Source organism: Dipodomys merriami, unplaced genomic scaffold, assembly GCF_024711535.1.
Source record: "Dipodomys merriami isolate MVZ:Mamm:240054 unplaced genomic scaffold, mDipMer1.0.p SCAF_1, whole genome shotgun sequence".
Taxonomy (NCBI): Eukaryota; Metazoa; Chordata; class Mammalia; order Rodentia; family Heteromyidae; genus Dipodomys; species Dipodomys merriami.
This window is the reverse complement of record NW_027202270.1, coordinates 11,817,332-11,838,720: the sequence shown is the minus strand read 5'-3', so window position 1 is coordinate 11,838,720 and position 21,389 is coordinate 11,817,332. Positions and strand designations below refer to the sequence as shown.

The 21,389-nt window shown below is 38.4% G+C and overlaps 1 protein-coding gene across 6 annotated transcripts in view; it reads right to left on the bottom strand.

The window, feature by feature from the left end:
- Dock10 (dedicator of cytokinesis 10) overlaps positions 1 to 21,389 on the bottom strand; it is a 204,911-nt gene that overhangs the window by 42,920 nt on the left and 140,602 nt on the right. For all 6 annotated transcript variants that reach the window (XM_070015913.1, XM_070015915.1, XM_070015920.1 and 3 more), the window contains exons 24-30: positions 21,219 to 21,337; positions 19,785 to 19,854; positions 16,460 to 16,573; positions 13,398 to 13,469; positions 10,512 to 10,658; positions 3,141 to 3,224; positions 1,005 to 1,101 (exon numbers count right to left, since the gene is read on the bottom strand). In XM_070015913.1, the coding sequence (XP_069872014.1) occupies positions 1,005 to 1,101; positions 3,141 to 3,224; positions 10,512 to 10,658; positions 13,398 to 13,469; positions 16,460 to 16,573; positions 19,785 to 19,854; positions 21,219 to 21,337 (703 nt within the window). The remainder of the gene's footprint in view (positions 1 to 1,004; positions 1,102 to 3,140; positions 3,225 to 10,511; positions 10,659 to 13,397; positions 13,470 to 16,459; positions 16,574 to 19,784; positions 19,855 to 21,218; positions 21,338 to 21,389) is intronic.

The window sequence follows — 21,389 nt, the reverse complement described above, 5'->3', positions numbered from 1 at the left end:
GTGCCAAAACATTTATGGGCTTGATAATGTAATTTTCCTTTTATAATATCAGTAAAGCTATATTAGGTTTAAGTACACTATCATCTTGGGCTCTGCTTGGTGAATATCAGTTTTGCAGCTTGGGAATAGATTACTTGCTGCTGAGAAGCAAAGCATTTCAAGTTCTTCAATCAGAAGATTCTCTTGTGTCTTCATGTTTGGTTAATCTGGTATTTAAATGAATGTACTCATTTTCTACCATGATTTTATACACACAGACACACACCACACCACAAACACACATTATACACTCACCATACACTATACACTCATACCATACATTATATACACACCATACACAGCACATAACAACACACACTACACATACCTCACATACACCACACAAAATATACACCAAACACATCACACACAACACCACACACACACCACATACCACAAACTATGAAGTACACATATCACACAAATATAGCATACATACTATGCACATGCAAAAATTTTTTCAATTGGGAAAATTAGAATATTCCTATAGACTCTTTATGTAAGCAAAATCCAAACTATTCTTCACTGTGCACCCAATCTCTTCCTTTCTCTGGCCTAGCACTGTCTTTATAATGCTGCGTTTCCCTTCTTTCCAACACATTAATTTTCTCTGTAAAATTTTATCTTAACATAACTACATACAGTGACATTCAAATGACATTCTATGCACAAAGTATTGTTTTTTTTTCTTTCCATAATTTTCAATAGAGAGCTATGTTTTGGACCTAGTTAGGTGAAAGACAAGTTCAAAGTCTGATTTACAGTCCTCAGGTGTGTAATTCTGTTGACTCTTCTTCGATGGCAAGGGAAGAAGATACAATAATTGAAAAGAAAAGAGTTATTTCTTGTCAACTATTTGCCAACATTTTTTTTTTGCATTGTAACCAGATCACTCGGCTCTTTGGATAAAACTAAGGTTGAGTAACTGCAAAGTGCTGGACTTATAGGAACTGAGGGAACATTACCTGGAATGTATGCAGATCTTATGGGAAGACACAGAGGAATAAAGTGCTCATGTTGGCACACTTCTTGAAGAAAATCAAACTTATACTGGCATAAAGTCTGAAAGAGAGTCAAACTGAGTGACTATTTTTTATACATCAAGGAAGTGGATCAAATACAAACAGAAAAATCTGCACTTGAATGTGAGCTCTCAAGAAGGGTAGTTAATTTTGTGTGACCACCAACTAATTGTTCCATCTAAAGTCATCTGCCCTCTCTAAGGGGGGTATTGCAGTCAGACTCTGTGTCTTCAGGGATTGGTCATTCATCAGGGGTGAGAAAAGTCCTTCTGAATGACAGGTACAGAACTTTCTCAATAACGACACTTGAATCAAACAGGCAGAAAGCTACAATGAGCAGTGCATGTGTGTAGTTCAGTGAAAGAGCGATGTAGCGGATGTAAAATGGCATGAAACCTGACATGCCGCTTGATTTCAGGGTAAATTATTGAATTATCCTCTCGTCCCGACTCATGTAAGACTCTCTGTTGTTTCAATAATGTTTGGCATTGGACAGTGAAAAATGGAGTCTGATCTGGTCTGAGGTGGCCTTAACACATGTGTGTGAGCTGTGTGTGTTCCCAGGAACAAGCAACACCTTCATTTCTGCTCTGGTTTGGTTCTCATGTCTACTCTGACCTCATTTTTACAACTAAATTAGATTTCCATTACTACCTTTACTAATATCAGCTCACAAAACTCATGTGTTCACTTGGATGCTTGTAAAATATTGCCATTTCAAACAAAGGCGGTGTATGACCTAACCTATTGTACATCCAAGTGAGCAGGTGTGTAAGTGAATTGTGTATGTTAAGTATTATTCATGGAGAACATTTAATTTGATCTTTAGAAAGATAGAGAACTTCAATCTACTGCAATATTGAAACGGCATTTTGTAAGTTTCGTGTATCATAGGAGCACATATAAATATATCCTTTCTAGAATTGGACTTTCAAAGGCAAATGGCATGTAATCATGTAACTCTAGTGGTCAAAAGTACATATTACTTAAAATAATGCATAGGTCCCTAAGAATGACAAAAAAGGCTTAAAAATGTCATTTGTTTTAACTTTTGGCCTTTTTAAATATCTGTTCTTCTTTCCCCATGGTGCAATAATTTCCCCTGGGGAATTCGCTTCTTTCCATTGAGGAAAGGTTAATGAACAACTATGAATTCAGGTACTCTGCCTCCCTTCTTTAAGAAGCAGGTGTGTGATACAGACAGGCAGATCACATACTGCCACTATGCAATGTGAATCTGAAGCAGAATGGTGAAAAAGGCAAATGGCTCCAGTTGATTAACTAGCAGTCGTAGCAGGAAGCTGGCCAAATGACCCACCATTTATGACTGTGCCTCTGCTCTCAAAAGTCCCTTGTTCCTCTCAAAGCCTGCTTTTCTAGATGCTCTGTCATTGTAATTCGCTCCTAGAACCCTTCCAATGAATTCACTTTTGGTCCAATTAGACTCAATTTCTGTTGCTTGCAACCCAAGAAACCTTCATGGAACTTTGCTGATCCGGCTCACTTCTGATCTTACTTTCTCCAGCGTGTGCTGTGCTGTGGCTCCTTGGTTCTCAAATGTGAGACTTCATGAAGATCAAATGAAAATCCCCTTCACATGTGTGTATGAGCACGTCTCACGCTGCCTCAGTGGTCTTGGAACCACACTTGGAGAATTCTAAAGTTCCTTCTCTATAACCCAGAGAGGGTAGGATAATCAACCCAATGGGCCGTCCATTTTGTCCAGGACTTAATGGTTTTCAGGGAAGCAGATTCCAGGTACAGAAACCATATCAGCCCTGGGCCTCCAAGACTGTAGGATCTGCAGGAACCGCTCATGAAAGAGTGCCCTTTCACCACAGGAGCTAGAGGTGAAATGTACGCACTCCGCTCTTCTTTATCCTCCATTAAGGAAGTACTTGGGAGACAAGCTTAGTAAATAGCATTTGAAAGGCTGTGGCTATGTCTTCTGAGTGTAGACATCATTTTCTGATTCAGGAAAGAAGTAATGTCTTTGGTCAGTGTTTTATACTTGGAGACCAGTTTACTTATTGATGATGCCGGTGTTTTTCAAACACACTCTCCAGCCTAGGTTCTTACCTTGAGCTCACCAGAGGAGAACATGCTGACGTAATTGTTGACCATCCTGAACACAAACCCTCGGTCCATAAATGTGAAGCAGCGCTACCAAGAATAAAATTCTAAAGTCAAACATTTTCACTTGAGGGATCACTAGAGATTTTAGAGAAAGTGATCACATATGCAGATACAAAATAATATTTGACTAAAGGTGTTGCCTAAGTATTTTCTCTAACATATGTTTAAGCCCTGATCTACAAAGAACAAGGAATTAAAATCTTCACTTTGTATATAAATCAAAGAGTTACAAACCTAGGTTTATCAATTGTATAAAATATCTTTTGGTATTTAATAAAATAGGATAGCCTTTTTTCTTTTTTCATATAGAAAGTTTTGATTTTTCATGGTCTGCCTTTTAACCATTTGGCTAAGATTTTGTTAATTATTTTATTTATTAACTATATTTTTTATTGTAAAGATACTGTACGTAGGGGTTACAGTTATATGAGTGAGGTAATGAGTACATTTCCTATCGATCATTGTTACCCCCTCCTTTGTTTTTCCCCTACTATTCTTTCCCTCCTCACCTCCCCAACCCCTCCCCCCTCCACCCAAGTTGTAAAGTTCATTTTCAACATAGTGTCTTGTACATCTCATTGTTACAACGGGTCAACCTGTATCTTTATTTCAGCATTTTTTAAATTTCCCTTCCCCTTCCTAAATTAGAAAAATGTATAAACAAGATGCAGGGCACCAGAATCAAATGTAGTGAAAACGGAGGTTATACCATGGGGGGAGAACATATAAAAGAAACAAAAAAATCACATAGTACATTACAAATACATTAAAAACAACAGCCACAAAGATAAAACCACTTGTGTCTCTATCTTGGGGTTCATTTCACTTAGCATCATCTTATGTGATCATATGATATTTTCTGCTTATCCTAGACATATACTAATTATTGCAAATAAGGGAAACCATGGGACCTATGTTTCTTTGGGCCTGGCTTACTTCACTTAATATAATTTTTTCCAAGTCTTCCAATTTCCTAAAGAATTATTATTGTTTGTAATTTGATTCCATACTTGGTGGCTGGATAGAGATCATTTGTGGTACTATATTAAATAAGAATAGGAGGTGGTAGAGATGGGTTAGGAAACTTTAATCTCACTGATCTCTATAAACTTAATAGCTGTTTTCTTATTTTAGTCAAAGAAGCTTAAATTAGAAGAATGAAGGGAGGACAGGTTGAGATTTCTCTTACTGGGTTTCCCACTGTCTCTCTTACTCTGTTTTCAAGTTCTCTTTGGAAAGAAGAGTTTGAGACAGTAGGTAGATTTGGAGGAACAGTTGTCCTCTTTCCAAAATACTAACGGCTATGTTACTAGTAGCCAAAATACAGTGGAGATACTATAATAGAATGCCATATGGAATCTGTCTCTTGGTATGTGTTTTAGTCCACCTGCCTACACATACTATCTGGACAAATATTGCAGCTGCTAAAGTTTACCATATACAGTGTTTCTTGTCCAAATATTCCCAAATGGTCCCTTGCAATGTTTTGTGTTTCTTGGTTTTCTCATCAGTTTTACTCATGAATCTCTGTTTGTTTGTCTGTTTATTGTGTGCTGGTCCTGGGGCTTGAACTCAGGGCCTAGGCAATGTCTCTGATCTTTATTGCTCCCGGATAGTACTTCACAATTTGAGCCACAACTCCACTTCTGGATTTTTTGCATATTAATTGGAAATAAGAATCTTATGAACTTACTGCCTATGATAGCTTTGAACCATGATCTCAGCCTCCAGTGTATCTAGGAGGTGTCAATCATTGGCATTTGGCTTATGCTCAGTTTCTGTTCCCAGAAAGATCTGGATATAAATTCTTGCTATAGGTAGTATAACAAGTATAAAGTTTCCCATTATGGGAAAGGGGTGTGGCTCAGTGGTAGATCACCTGCCTTGCAAATATGAGGCCCACAGTTCAAACACAGTACTGAAAAAAAAGTACAGCTCTCAGGAAAGTATTCTTATGTATGAGCAAGAGTGCTTCGCTCTAATTCTCTATCTCTAATTAGCTTCTTCCATTTGTGAGGAGCTCTATATATTTTGCTTCTCAAGTTTTCTTCAGAGTTTCTTGATGCACCTACTCTTTGCTGAGTTAGTATATTGACTCATTTATATTTTCATTTTAAATATTAATTTTGGCTCCTTCAATAACTCTGTGTTTCAGTAAAAAGCAAACAGTTCCTCTTTAGGACATTTACCAATAGAATAGCAAGAGGAGAAACTGCAGCATAAGTTCCTGCTCAGAAAAAGACCTTGCCCCTCAGTAGATGAATGGATCAAGAAAATGTGGTGTACACACATACACACACACACACACACACACACACACACACACACAGAGTGGAATTCTACGCCTCCATCAGAAAGAATGACATTGCTCCATTTGTTAGGAAATGGAAAGACCTAGAAAAAAATGTATTAAGTGAAGTAAGCCAGGCCCAAAGAAACATAGGTCCCATGGTTTCCCTTATTTGCAATAGCTAGTATATGTCTGAGACAAGCAGAAAAGGTCAGATAAGGTGATGTTAGGCGAAATGAACACCAAGATAAGGACACACGTATTTTTTTCTTTCTTGCTATTGCTTCTAATGTATTTATAAGGCAATTTTTTTTGTTGCTTTGTATGATCCTCCCCCACAGTATAACCCCTGTTTTCACTGTATTTGTTGGTATAATTCGGGGGGAGGGGAGAAGGGAGAAAACAAATTGTTTAAATAGGGATACAGGTGGACCCATTCCAACATGAGATGTATAAGATGCTATGTCAAAAGATGAACTTTACATCTTCGGCAGGGGTGGGGTGGTGGGGTGGGGAGGATGTAGTTGTGGAGATGGGAGGGGAAATCAAAGGAGGAGGCAACAATGCTTGATAAGAAATGTACTCATTACCTTGTAATGTACTCATTACTCATGTAACTGTAACCCCTCTGTACAGTATTTTCACAATTAAAAAAAAACTTATTAAAAGAAAAAAAGAAACATCTCCCCCAGAAAAAAAAGAAAAAAGAAAAAGACCTTAGGGGAGGCATGGGAAGGAAAGGGGCTCATGCCTCCGGCAGGGCTGACTTCCGGCAGGCATGCCCAGTCCCCCCTGGCTCCCCATCTTCAGAATGGGGCCCAACCGGGCCACTCTGGAAGTGCCCTCAACATGAACTTTCTTCCACAAAGCTGTGCTATCTCCTTCTGTCGAGAAGGAGTTCCGATGTCACCTTATACAGAGAAGAACTCTCAGGCCATCTGTGGGCTCCAGAAACTTCCTAAGGAACAACAGGCAGCGAAAGGCCTTGGGGATATCTTTGGTGAAGACAGGAGGGCTGGGATTCCTATTATTGAACCTGTCCGGTGTCACCTCTCAGGAGCGACAGCAGGTACTCTGCAGGTGAGAGCCTGTGAGCATTTGAGGGGGACTTGATTCCAGTACCCATGACTGGGGATGGTGGGGAGAAGGCTGCACTGGGCAGCTAGAAAAGCCAAGTAGGAGTTTCATGAATCTGAAACACGATCTTCTCTATGGTAAAGGTGCCACCCTCTTTCTAATAGGTAGGCAGGGGGAAAGGGGTTCATTGTGAGGTGGTGGGAAATCAGCTTTCTTCCTTTTTCCTGCTTCATCAAGTGTCTGTCTCTGGTGCTGAGTCCCAGTGTCTGCTCTGTTCTGGCATCTTCTTGACAGCGGCTCTTCTGTCTATTGCTAGGCCTGCAGGGGCTTTTAACTTTTATTTTTAGGGTAGTCTACATTAACCTTTAGATCAATAGAAAAATATAGCAGGCTTTGGTATGCTATGGCCCAGGGGAGGAAATCTGGCTCACCACTTGTTTTTTGAAAGTAGTATTTTATTGGTACCTGGCCACACTCCGTCATTTCCACATATCGTTGGTGTATTGTCTGTGGCTATTTCTGGGCTATAAGAGCAGAGTTGAATTCTGTGGATAAGGCTGCAAACATTTCGTTTTTTGGCTCTTTAGAGAAAAAGTTTGCAGATTCCTGCTTTCGATGGCATGTAAGAGCTTATCAAAATTTTCTCAATTGGACTAATAAACTAAAAGTCAATTTTTTGGTTTTGTCAGTCCTGGGGCTTGAACTCAGGGTCTGGGCACTGTCCCTGAGCTTCTTTTGCTCAAGGCTAGCACTCTATCACTTAAGCCACAGTGCCACTTCTGGCTTTTTCTGTGTATGTGGTACTGAGGAATCGAACCCAGGGCTTCATGCATGCTAGGCAAGCACTCTACCACTAAGTACATTCCCAGCCTGAAAAGTCAAATATTTTAACAGACAATAAAAAATTAGTCTGGGAATGAACTAAGTTTTATTTCACCAAATGTGAGAGCCAGGAAAGATCTACCCTATCATTGGTTTTCAGATGAATTATGGGCCTCTGAATTATAAAAAGAAGCTCTGTGAACATCCTTGTTGTTTGCTTGAAGAGTTTACAGATATGCACACCACTTCCTTTGTTGTCATGGGAAGCCTTCCTCTGACCACTGGCAGTAACTATTTCAGTGACATCTCGGGAGAACTTTCATTTATTCTCAATACATAGACTATTTTCAAAGCAGGGGAGACAGGAAAACTTTCTCCTTGTAGTGACTCACTTTTTTTTTCCTTCATCCTCCTTAGGCTGTTTTGAGAGAACTATCACTAACATTTCTTTAAATGAGTTTGGTGACATGACCAAGTCTACCTTTTACAATAGATGGCTTCCAAATGGTATTCAAGACAAAGTTGAAATAAAAGCAAGGGCTATTTAGGTGAGTAGGCGCAAGTTATGGCCATTTAAGCAGGAAAATAAAAATCAGAATGAATCAGCCTTTGCTCACACCTTGATATTGTGCTTTAAAGAAGACACTAAATAAGTGTGCTCAAGTAAGTGTCATGACTCAGTCTAGTAACAATAAGGAAAATTAAAAACAGCCATGAGGTTGGCAGAGAGCCATTCAAATCCAATGCACTTCGAGGAGCAAACAGTAAAAACAATAAAGTACAAAGATGATGACATAATTTCTGTGAAAACAATATTTTCTGATGATGTACCAGAAGACAGGATACCTTTTTATCCAGGGTATTTGTGCCCACCTATTCTATATTCTATAGACTCTGTTTTCTATATGCTTGACAAACAATCTTGGCATAACTATGACATTACAACAAAATTTTGATTGCTAAATTCTAATGATGATGAAGACACATATTTGACTACTCTAACAACAAATTCAACAAACCCCAAAGAGGTAAAAGTCATTTGAAACTCACTTGAGCAAGTAACTATTATCAGATTGCTGGGATGTCAGAGATTTATAATGTCAACACAGAGTGTAGGCCGTATTAAGTTGAAAGCTCAGAGTTGCACGTTCTTTGGAATTGTAGCAAATGATGACATAATTTCATATTGTCAAATAATTTTCTGAATCTACCCTTTGCACTCTCCTCCTTTAAATGTGTCATCTAGTAAACTTTTCAGAAAAGGTTTTAAACTATTCTGTGTAAATAAATGCCATTAAAACTACACTCTACCAATGGACTCTTGTGATAAAGAATATATTAAACTAATCTTTTATTCTGAAATTTCTCATATGTGTATTAATTTTTTTCATATGTGTATTAATTTTGATTCAAAGTTCATGTATTGTACTTATTATGGACTATGCATACATTCTGTGCTTTTGAGTTACAGATTCCATAAAACGCTAGTATTCCTCTTCCAATTTGGATGCTTTTAATCCCCCCCCCCCATGGGAAACATTAATTTATGCACTTCCAGGAGCAACCTCTGCATAAATGAGCTCCAAGAAAAGCATTCCATTTTCCCCCAATAAATACAGAGCACTTAAACCAAGAAGAGCTGGGCCCTGGTGGCTCACACCTATAATTCTAGCTTCTCAGAAGACCGAGATCTGAAGATTGCAATTTGAAGCCAGCAGGGAAGAAATTTCTATGACTCCAATTAACCAGCAGAAAGCCAGATGTGAAGAGGTGGCTCAAGTGGTAGAGTGCCAGCCTTGAGCAAAAAAGCGAAGAGACAGTACCCAGGCTCTGAGTTCAAGCACTAATACCAGAACATAGTCGCACGCATGTGCGTGCACACACACACACACACACACACACACACACACACACACACACACACACACACACACACAAGTGGAAAGGAGTATTTTCTCCTTTTTAGAGATTATTTTATTCAGTTTTTAAAATCAATTTAGGGAAGAATATTCCAGATGCTTTATAATACATTTTCCTTATAAACTGGACTGTATATAAGATTTTTTTTCTGACTTTTCTATTCTGTTAAGCATATAGTGGCATCAAAAAATAAAAATGAAGAATTAGGAAGTGGCGCTGTAGCTCAAATGGTAGAGCGCTCGCCTTGAGCTGAAGAGCTGAGGGACAGCGCCCAGGCCCAGAGTTCAAGCCCCACGACCGACAAAAAAAAAAAAAAAAAAAAAAAGAAGAATTAGTAAAAGAATTAGTCTGTATTAAAAAACCCCAAAGACAACTTAGGCTAATTTTCCATCTACTTATCGACTTGAGTATACTCTTTACATGATTGATTTTTATTTATAAATTCTCACACCCATTCAGTGTGTGCTTGTTTCGTTGGTAAAGAAACAGGTAAAGTGAGCATCAAGGTTATAGTTGTCCACATGGGATTTAAAAAGGATGGGAAGAACACATGTTTTGCTAAGAGCATTTTCTGTTAAATGATATGCCATAATTCTAATGCCTGCTAGGGTTTTTGCTTACTTTTTTATGTTTCTATCTCAATTCAATATAAACGCTTATACCCTAAAGAAATACCTTTAATTTCCATGTATATCTTGTTCAGAAAGTGGTTGTTTAACATCTAAATTGATAGTTTCATTTTCATGGGGTCAATGCTGTTAGCACCATGGGAAAGAAAGCTTGGATGCAACATAGCAAAATGTCTGATCATTTTCCCCAAAGTAGCCATTTTAGTGTTATTTTTAAAGCAATGACGGATTCTAAATGTCACTTCAAAGACGAAAATGCCCAAAAGAATAACATTACTGCAGTGTAGCTTCTCCTTTAGTCATTTTATTTTTCTCCTAAAAATGTTAGAAGTATTGTTATTTGACAACACTCAGATGGATACTTTTATCTAACCTTGCTTCTTCAATGAGATACTAAGTAGGAAAAAATACTCTGAAGTATTTCAATCAAGAGAGAGGTGAAAATGGAAATACTTACTTTACTGTGCTAGTTTAGACTCTGCATCACCTAAAGAGATGTCAGTTAACTAGAATTTAGATTATCTTGTAGCCACCATAGTGAGGGCTGGGTAGAATTGTGAACTCATGGAATCTTACCTTAAGAAATCGAGCAACGCTTTGATTTGCTCTCTTAGTTTCTTCAAGCGTATCTCTGTATTTCCAAGTCACATGGTCGCAGACAACCATTACAAGATTGTCTAGTTCATTTTGGTAAGATTCAGGAAATCTTTGAGCCCGGGAAAGCTGGGGAAAGAATGGATTACTTATAATGTGGCATGTGAACTCCTAAGCCAGAATGAAAAGGACTGAAAGACTTACTTTATTTTATAGATCACCAAATAAAAAGAGCTCTTTCTGAAAGCTGTAATAAAATAGGAGCTGGCTAAATTTCTTAGGCATCGTTCCTACCACTTACTATTCCTTTGTGGTTTGGCCAATATATTTTTATGAAACTTACTTATATTGCAAAGTATTTAAACAATATAGCAATGTATGAAATAAAATGTGAACAAATCTTTTTATGATCTTCCACTTTTTAATTCTCTTCACTTGCCTTCCAGAAAATAAGTACTATTACAATTTAATGAGCCTGAGTGATAGCTCTAATGCTAGCTACTCAGAGGCTGACAGCAGAAGGGTTGTAGTTCAGATCTAGCCTGGGTTGAGAAGTTCTATCTCAAAACAACCAGCCAAAAATAATGCCTCCATGTGAGACATAATTTATGCACTGTTAGCAGAAAACTGCATAAACGAATGCCAGGAAAAACACTATTTTTTCCAACAAGTACAGAACATTTATGCCAACAAGTGTACAGAAGTACTCAATATTCAAGTGGTAAAAAGCTAGCCTAAAAAGTGTGAGATCCTGAGTTCAAACCTCAGTATCACATAATAAAAAAAAACCCAACCAAGAACATTAAAGACAATTAGTCTAAAATGTTTTGGAAATACAATTCCATTTAATTGAATTTAAAAATAATTGTAAAATTAAAACTAGACCTCTTAATAAATAACCAAAAGAAATTAGTGAGTAAACAACTGGGTGAGAACGGAGGTTTGAAATGTTTATTAGTAAGTACTGAATTCCACCAAGTCTTAACTCTGTGGTCTTAGATTCTGTAAGAGGTACAGGTGAGTCTGTGAACTCACAGGCTGAAAAGTTTGTAATGATTATACAACTTATATTTAATAAAACTATATTAACCCTGTTAGGACTTTTGCATTTAAGGAGGCAGTTTGGAATGATTAAGTTCTTTCCTCTTGAATTTAAACAAGCAGTTTTATACAAGACAAACAAAACTGATTCATGCTTAAAATCCAGGAGGCAATGGCTTATACCTGTAACCCTCCCTATTCAGGAGGATAGCAGACCTGGGCAGGAAAGTCTAAGAAATTCTTATGTCCAATTAACCACCAAAAAGCCAGAAGTGGAATTGTGGCTCAAGTGGTAGAACACTAACCTTGAGCACAGTGACACAGTACCAGGCCCTGAGTTCAAGCTCCAGGACTGGCACATACAAAAAACTAGATCTCTAGACCCAGGTAGTTCCACTATAGGTTGCAATGCAAAAATTAGAGTCTGATTAAAGCACATTTCTCAGTATATACAATCAGCCTTTTGTGCTGCAAGAATAATAGTACAAGGGTCAAGGTGACTGGAGTTGTATAATATGGAGATTTAATAATGGAACACACTACAACTAGTTTGGAATGGCCTTTTGTTTCAGAGCCAGCCTACTAGGATATATTTAATCTCATGGTAACTCTTGCATATATTGAATAGTTCTTTTTAGATCAAATGAATTTACAGTAAATCAATCTAACCTAACTAACCTGCCCCCTCCGGTCCCACACACATACATATGCATGGGCTTTATATGGGCAAAATTACATTTGGAATAGCAGTACTCATTTTGTGCAGTTTTGTACTGCAGAGGCCAGTTCAGAGTTCTGATCTGTGCTCCAGCAAGCTTGTAAATCAGGACAGAATCATAAATCCTTCACCTCTGCACTCTACCCAGTGCTGTTCTGACCTCCCCCCCACACAGGGGAGGTGTGGCCTCAGAGCTGTCCCCCTTGGCTTTATCCACCTGGGAGCTGAGAGAAGCATGCATGAACTTTAGCAATGCAGTCCGGTGTCCCTTGGTCTGTCTCCCTCAACTCTAATAGTAAGGGACCACATGCAACCATCTCAGCTGGAATAGACTGTTGACTTCTTAAGGCTGAGACTGACAGGTCAGAGGAGCCATCCAAACTTTCACAGCTTTGAGTGAGGCCAAGGGGGCCTAGAATGGAGCTGTGGTTGATCTCATTAGTCTCCCTTTTCCCAGTTTCCTGTCAGGCAGAGGAGCCCATATTGTCTGCAGAAGCACAGATGTGCAAACACGTGCACTATGCCACATAAATCAGGGACTGAGGAAGCCGTAGTTGTTAGTTGTGCGTAGCTCTCAGATCTTCTTTCAAGGCAGAATCTCTTGGGAGGAATGGAAAGAACTACCTTATCTTGTATCCGTTCAAGTCTCTCTCCCTAGTTCCTGTATTTGCTCCCCAGGCAACTCCCGTTCAGTGTCTGAGCTGGCTGAGAGCCTACAGCAAGTCTATGTACTCCGTCCAAGTCTCCTCCTGCGAGCATCCTTTGCTCTCAGACTGTTCATCAGCTCCTTGAAAACTCCCTCACTCACAGGCTTGTTCAGGACATGCCTCATTCCTCTCCTTTTCTTTCACAAGCAGCAGACATTCCTGTTACTTTTCCCTATTCAGTTTATTCTTTATTTCTCCCTCCAAAATCTATTGTATTTCTATCTCTGTCCTGGCACCTGCTCAGTAGACTTTTACTGACACACACAGTCATCTCTTCTGTTTAAAAAGCAATTACCATAAACTGTTCATGCTTATAAAGCCAATAAAAATAGAAATAACAAGCAATACTCATCAGTGTAATTGCTAGGTAATATGACATTACTGTATTACCTGTAATCTTACCTGAATTTTGTTTGTGTCAATTAAGTGCTGCGCCATTGATTTTAGGATAATTGCAAAGAAGAACCAGGAATGCTGTTACAACGAAACAAAGACAATTAGGAATTCGTTCTCCTATGCTAAAATGGTAATTGTTCTTCACAGTATATAGTATATTACAATGTTTGTATCTTAAAGTGAGTTCTTTGGAACTAAATGAAGCAGATCAATAGTATAGTCTCCATTCTGTTTGGATGATCTTTATCAAAGTCATAATGGTAAAATTATATGACATATATTGCAGCTTCTCAAATGTCACCCAAATAGCTCAGGTTAAACAAGTTAGCAATTTACTCAATATGACTTCTCAACAAAACAGTCTGTTTGTTTTACTTCCTTAACCAAGCTAACAAACCCTTCTTAGCATCTCTAACATTTTCAGGTCCATACCTAAGAGAGTAAAAACAAAGATACTTAAATATCTACAAGTTGAATGTCAAATCGGGGAGGATTGGGTGGGGGGGTGGGCGGGGATAGGCTGGGAAGGGATGTGAAGGGTAAACAAAGGAGGAGGCTGCAATGCTTGCTAAGAAATGTACGCATTAACCTGCCCATGTAATTGTAACCCCTCTGTACAGTGTGTTCACAAAAAATAAAAATTAAAATTAAAAAAAAAGTTGAATGTCAAGCTGACAGTGTTACAAATAGTGATGTAAGTTCAAAGAGCTGGGGACTACTACCTCAGAATGTGGGGAAACGTGGACAGAATGGGGCTCTAGCTGTTCCCTGGCTTCTACAACTTGAGAGGCAGGTGCCTATGGGTGACTGTCCAGCCTACCTATCACCAGCCTATCCACAAACTTTCTTTCCTCCTGCCACAGATAGCTCTTTCCTGGGGTCTAGGGCTATGCTAGGACATGCAGGTCAGTCGGATGTAGGAGAAATTTGGAAAAGAGGTCTAAGCAAACCCTGGATCAGCCCTAGGGCTCTTGAGGCATCTGTTCAGGCCTAGAAGGCTTATATAGAAGGGAGCTGGGGTCCCAGCAGGAATATTCTCTTAGCTATTCTTATACTCTGGACTCAGGTGCAGCTTCAGTAGAACAAAGCATGTTTTAGATAGGGCCCTCCTTCTCAAGCCTAAGAAGCTATGTATCCCAAAAGTTATGTGGCATTGGTGCAATTTAAAAACAAAGCTAAACCATCATCTTTCCTTTCTACTCCCTCAATAGTTGTGCTACCATTACTTACATATTGAAGGGGTTTTGACTCTTGACTACCACAAGAATGGAACTATGTTGTAGATCCTCTCCTGAGATTGCCCTTTTCATTCAACCAATTCTGTTCTGAGGTCCATTGCTGGAGTGGCTTGTAATAGTGGCTCATTAATTGTTGCCACACTACATACACAATCACTATTTACTTATTTTGTTTTCAACTGTCAATGGACACTTGAAGTATCTCCAGTTTTGGGCTGATAGCATGCTGTGATGAACTTTGGGGAACACAGCCCTGATTCTAGAGGAAGAATGAGAGGAGGAGGAAGGAGCTGATACCTACAAGGCAGTTATACCTTAATAAAGGCATCATTTCTTAGCAAAAAGAAATGGAAATGACTATATGATACTGGAAGTGCAATCCCTGTTGTTAGGAATATCTAATGAATCTAAAGCCTGTTACAACAACCCCATTTCCTACCTTCTCCGAAAGGGTATTTATTTTATTTTATTTTTATTTTTATTTTTTGTGAACACACTGTACAGAGGGGTTACAATTACATGCGCAGGTTAATGCATACATTTCTTAGCAAGCATTGCAGCCTCCTCCTTTGTTTACTCTTCACATCCCTTCCCAGCCTTCCCCCCTTCCACCCCCTCCCCGCCACGAAAGGGTATTTCTATCATCATGCCTAGTGCCCTCATATTTGTCTCAGAGTTTAGCAGACTCTTACCACTCTCACAATGGCTCAAAAACAAGCCAGTTGTCCATAGCTTCTCTAAAGTCACCTTACCCTCCCTTCTTTGATCATTTCCTTCTGGATATAGTGGTCTACCGGAGACTCACAGCTGCCTTACAACTTAACAGAGGTCTCTGTCTCCAACACTCTACTCTAAATTGTCCACAGCTAGGTCCCTCACTTCCTTCACATGTTCTGCTCAAGTACTGCATCTCCAGGAGATCTCCATTTGCCCCCAGCCTGCCCACTTCCCCTATTTTCTTCTCTAATTTTCCTTCTTCTTACCTTCTAGCTTGTGATATGCTGTGTTTTCAAATTATATCTGTACTCTGTAGCTTTTCTCCCCCCCAAAGAATAGAGATTTCCCAAGGGTAGGAATCTTAATTTTGTTCCCTGCTATCTCTCAAATGCCTTTGGGGTATTTTTGCTTTTCAGGAGGTTCCTGGATTGAATTTGTTGAATATACTGATAAGGCTAATGTAAACAAATAAATTACTTGGCTTAGGATAATTAGAGTTTAGTGAACTCAAGTTGATTCTTATTGATTTCCAGCTTTCTTTCTAGCTACTAATTAATCATTCATCTGTCAAATCATGATAAATAATTAAATTTAGCTTGCCTGTCATGATAAATAATTAAATTTAGCTTGCCTGTAAATTCAGGGTTCCACAAGAGTTATTGTCTATGTTTTCACCATCAGTTTTTGAGATAAAAGACTGATCTGTTCCATTTCCTTTTTGTTATCATACTCATGGATATAACATCCTTAGTCTTTTCCTTGGCATTTTTCCTTTTTTAGTGTCTAAACCCCACCCCCTCGGCTTCATTTGTATTCTTTGTATAGTTCATTTGTATAGTTTGTCTTTTAAGATGTTTTAGATTACTTAGTAGTCTTTCATTCTATCTGTAGACTTCAGATTCAGGTCAAAGCACTTAACCCAAATCTAATTTACTTTTTTTCATATTTTATTGCTTAGTGTTTTATATACTGCAATTTCAATATGAAGCTTATGTTAGAAACGAGAAGAAAAATTGACCTGTGAAAAAAATCAATGAGTCCCACTTTCTTTGAGGAGAAGGCGCAATCCATCTCTACTACCAATCAGTAATCAACTGTCTTGACATTATTTACCTTCAGGACATGCTTCACTGTGGTCGAGTCATTTGACTTCAACAGGCCAGTCACATTTTTAGCCAGTTCTTCATGTATCGTTCTTTCCTTGTAGGTCCTTGTCTTGAACACAAACTGAAGAAAATACAAAAAAGTGACCAAAGTTAATGATTTTGTTTTAGGGAAAAGCATCAAAAATGATGCTACAGATGACTCTTTTCTGAAAATTATCTGCTCATGCTAGATTTTTGTCATGACATTAATGGAGGCCCAATGACAGCAATACACACCTGTTTTTACGTAGGTCTCTGCTCAAGTAGAACCTTGCTCACCTAAGCTCTCTTTGAACCTCTTTGTAGACATCAAGAGAAAGAGTCAGAGGGCTATTTAGCAGGTTCAAGGAAACATGTAGGGCTTTGACCCACCTACTTAGGGCACATTCCCCTTCTTCCTTCCACAGGTAACAGGTGGCATGGTAGAAATTCTTCATCCTGAAAGGGTAGAGCACCCACTCAAATAGCCAAGTGGGGAAGTGGGTGCCTTCCAGAGAGGCCAGTAGGTAAACTCCCCACGAGGCCAGGGTCTACCACTCCATGCTTAGCAGCAATTATCAGGAGATTCATAAATATTGGCCAAAGTAAGATAGCAAATGCTGCTTATTTTATTTTTATTCACAGGAGACTTGTCTGTGGCTAATTTTCAATGCTTTCATAGATTTTAAGAACATCTGTATTAATGTTATGCAATACCCATATTTCAAATATAACATGTTTTTGACCCAGTGATAGTATTTTAGTTATGAGTTGGGTGTGCCTCAAGGAACAGCATTTCTTCATAGTTGTTCACAATTGAAAAGAAAGGGAAGCAAGAGATTGGCATATTCACTTCTGAATCTAGAAACATCTCTTTGACCTATGTAGCACATTAGCATCAGGGTCTGAGTTTTGCAAGCTCATTTCAAAGGTTAAAGACAAAGGTAGTGGATGCCTCAAGCTAGTTATTAGCAAGAGCAATACAACATTTTCCCTTACAGATACATCTCATGTGAGTGTAATGTCATCATCAACTATGCAATCCCATAAAGTTGTCTAGGCTGAAGGGTCTCAGTAAATAAATATCTAGCACTGATATATTCATGTTATTAATATTCTCCTCATTAGGCTCTGTCAGTGCTACAAATCACTGTAAACCATGGCATTTAACTACATTGACTTTAGACACACATCTTTGGAGAAGACGGTGGTGTTTGTGTGCAGTTTGGATATTGTGGGATGGAGTGAATTAGCAGCATTAAAGCACCACTGAACTTGAAATGGTGTTTTCATTACCTCTAAATAAGTAAAGTTATACTGAATATGGTATTTTTCAAAAATATTCAGGGATGTTATGGAGACAGCTCACCCATTTTCCCTGTCTATGGGGTCTTGAGTTTAACCTCTATTGCATGTTAAAAAATAATTTTCCCACTTATGGAAAATACAACGAGGCAGTCAACTCTGTAGTGTGATAGAAGTCCCCAAACAGAACCCTGCTGAATGGTCATTTATTCCAGCTCATCTTTTGTCACAGGGAGAAAACAGTCTTTGGGAGGCTTAATACTCAAAATCGTAGTTTCTTGCTTGCTATTTAGTGACTTCTCTCCAGAGGAAAATGCAATATGATTGGATTTATAGGAAGCATGTGTTTTAGATATTTGAAAATAGATTCTAATTTTTTTAAGAATTGTTGTCATCACCCTGAAATTCCACACAGACTGATTTCTAGATGTAAGTCACTACAAAGTAAATAAGCAGTCCATTTCCTGTGCTCAGGGTGAAATCGTCTTTCAGGATATTTTGGGTATTCTGATTGAAAATTAAGATCACCACAAGTTATATCTTTGATGCATCTCTCCAAAAGCATCAGAGCTGGAGAATGGAGGTACTCATAAGGAAGTTGCCTTGGAGATCACTAGGTTTATGATGTGACTTTCATCGATTCAGTCAAAACCTAGTAAAAAAGCATGTGGGTGAACATGATCTTGCTCATGTATATATGATGGGGTCAAATAATTATTCTTTCTTCTCAGTACCTTTGGAAGTTGTAATGGAAAATTGGGGGTAAATATGGAGAGGAAAAGAGTTCTCCAGATAAACTCATTAATATCCTATTAAAAAATAAGCTCAAGCCCTCTCTTAAACAGAGAGCAAAGAGGTTTGTAGATATAAATGACTTTACCCAACTTAAATGTCAATCTTTGCAGAAGAAGTTATACTTTGACACAGGTTACTTTAAGGAAGAGCACAATTCATGCTTTTGTATTTTGTGAAGCTGTCAAACATTTCTCACTATATATATGTATATATATATATATGTATATAAATAAAATATCTGTAATTTCAAAAGGTGCCTTATATATGGTATATCTTAAAGGTTTAGTCCACAATGTGACTTACAGTTATGTCCTTTCACAGGAACACTATAATAATAATCACTGCTATTATACTATTATAAAAACATTATTTCTAGCACAATAGGCTCAAATCCTGGTCTAGTTATATTTCTAAACATTTAGAGGGTCTGAGCATGTTTGCCCATATATAAGAGTGTATATATTCTCTTAAAAGTAACAATGCTTCAAGAAAGATTTAATAGATGCATAGCAAAAAATGTAGGTCTTCTACATATTACAAAGTAAGTTAAGATCCTTGTATTTGTGCCTCTGGGTGGGTTCTCTCTTTTTTATTCAAGGAAAGGACATTTAAGTTAGAGCTCTGAGGGTGCAAACATCATCACAAGTTCACTGGCAGTGATTCACAGGCCAACTGGAAATGAGCACAGAAATGTCTCTGGGTGAACACTTGACAAAACCACTGAAGAAGCAGTGCAGACAAATGGGATGGGCAAGGGGCTCATGCCAGAAGATAAAGGACTTAACATACCAGAAGCAGGTACAAATATACAGTAACTGGGCAAAGGAAATAATGCCTGAGAAAACAATAAAAAGAGCTAAGAAAACATTACAGAAGAAAGACAAAGCAGTACACACATCCATACCCAAAACAGGCTTCCTCCTATGAGCAGAGGAAGTTCATGCGCTTGTCCTGCCAACTTCAAAAGAACAACACTTCTATTTTTCTCCTTTATCCTCTCTCCTTTACCTACATATTCAATTGTACACATACACACTTTTCAGACATTTATACATTTATACATCTAGTCCATCGGGGCAGAAAAATGGAATTCTTAAGGGTGTCATGGTGGACACCATGCTCAGGGGCAAGAACTTTCCCCTTCTTGCGGACAAGAAATGAGGCAAGCCACACAGCAAGGGGAGATGGTCAGAGCCTGTGCGGCAATTTCCTACCTTAATGTACGACTGGACTGAATGGTCAAGCTGCTCCTCATGGCACTTGGCTACAATATCGGTGAGAACCCTGGAAGAGCAAAGCTGTTCAGTAGCCTTCCTCGGTGTACCACTTTGTCATTAGAGCACTAGGTAAATTCATATTTAAGAATTCATGAGTAAACCAATGTCCTACTCTCTTCCTGCCTTTCTTATTCCTTAATACTGGACGTTTACTATCCTCAGTGAGATGATTTCAACCCTGCAGTGTCCAAACAATTAGGTAGAGATAGTATCTCAGGGCTGTAATAACGTATGGGAAATTTTTGTTGTCCAAATTCTGTGCGCCATTTGTGGCAAGCACATTTGCTGAAACTGTCTTCTTGGATTAGAAATCATTTTTAAGTATGAAATTGAAAGGGGAGACTTTTAATCTCTAACTACTCATCATATTCTATTTGAAAAGGGATTGCCTTCAAACCTACAGGTGTAATACAGACTTTGGGGAAAAAGGATTAGGTTAAGATCTAGCCGTTCATTTTTGGCTTTGTTTTATTTTCCCTTAGTTGAATTAAGATTTCAGGTGGCAAGGACAGTACATGTTGATTATTTCATGTTAGTAACTACTGCTTACTCCATGACTTGAGTGCATAGGAATATACCAGAATTTCAACAGATCTATTAGTTTCCCTATTTAAAAATCTTGTTAACATAGACAAATCTACTCAGCTGAAAAGAGCATCAGTTGAAGGCATAGTTGGTAACTTCAAATCTGGGTCCAGAAAAGGCTGGCTGTGGAACCATTATAAATAGTTTAACTTTCCAGATCTTTGGAGCTTTACTAGATGAAAATCTAAAATCTCTTACTCTGAAAAAAATAATATGCTTGAGAATAAGAAAGATAGTGTAAATGCTGGTTTTATTTTTTTGGGCCAGTACTGAGACTTGATTTTAAGGCTTGGGCATTGACCCTTATCTGCTTCACTCAAGGCTGAAGGTCTACCACTTGAGTCATGGCTTTGCTTCTGGTGTTCTGGTGGTTAATTGAACATAAGAGTCACATGGGCTTTTCTGCTTGGAACCTCAGTCCTCAGAACTCAGCCTCCTAAATAGTTAAGATTACAGGCATGAGCCACCAGTGGCCTGGCAGATCCCATAAACATTTTAATTCTTTTTAAAATTCAGAACACTAAAACTAATTTAAAAAATGAGCAACAGGAATATTATATGATTAAATCTTTAATTCGAAACACTACTGGTTATGAATGAGAAATTATGATTTCCTCTGTACTAATGATAATGATAGGGTATCAGGAGGAAAAGATTCAAGAGCAAGAAATACTGAAGTCTGAGACGTGTTCAAATGAAATGTAAATATCACAGTTCAAACCAAGCGATCAAGGTTTCATGGGACCCCAGCTTACAGCCTTTGCTCCCCAGGCGTGGGGAAGGTACCTGGTAACAGTTGTGCTTATTTCATCCTCTTCATTTTGCACCAGAACCTTGAAGAGCTGATTCAAGATTATAGGCAGGAAGCTCATGATCGCATGAATCTTTTCCACATTTAACAAATTCTGTAGTAAATTGGCAGAAAAAAAGATACCAATTAAATGAAAAGAATGTTCT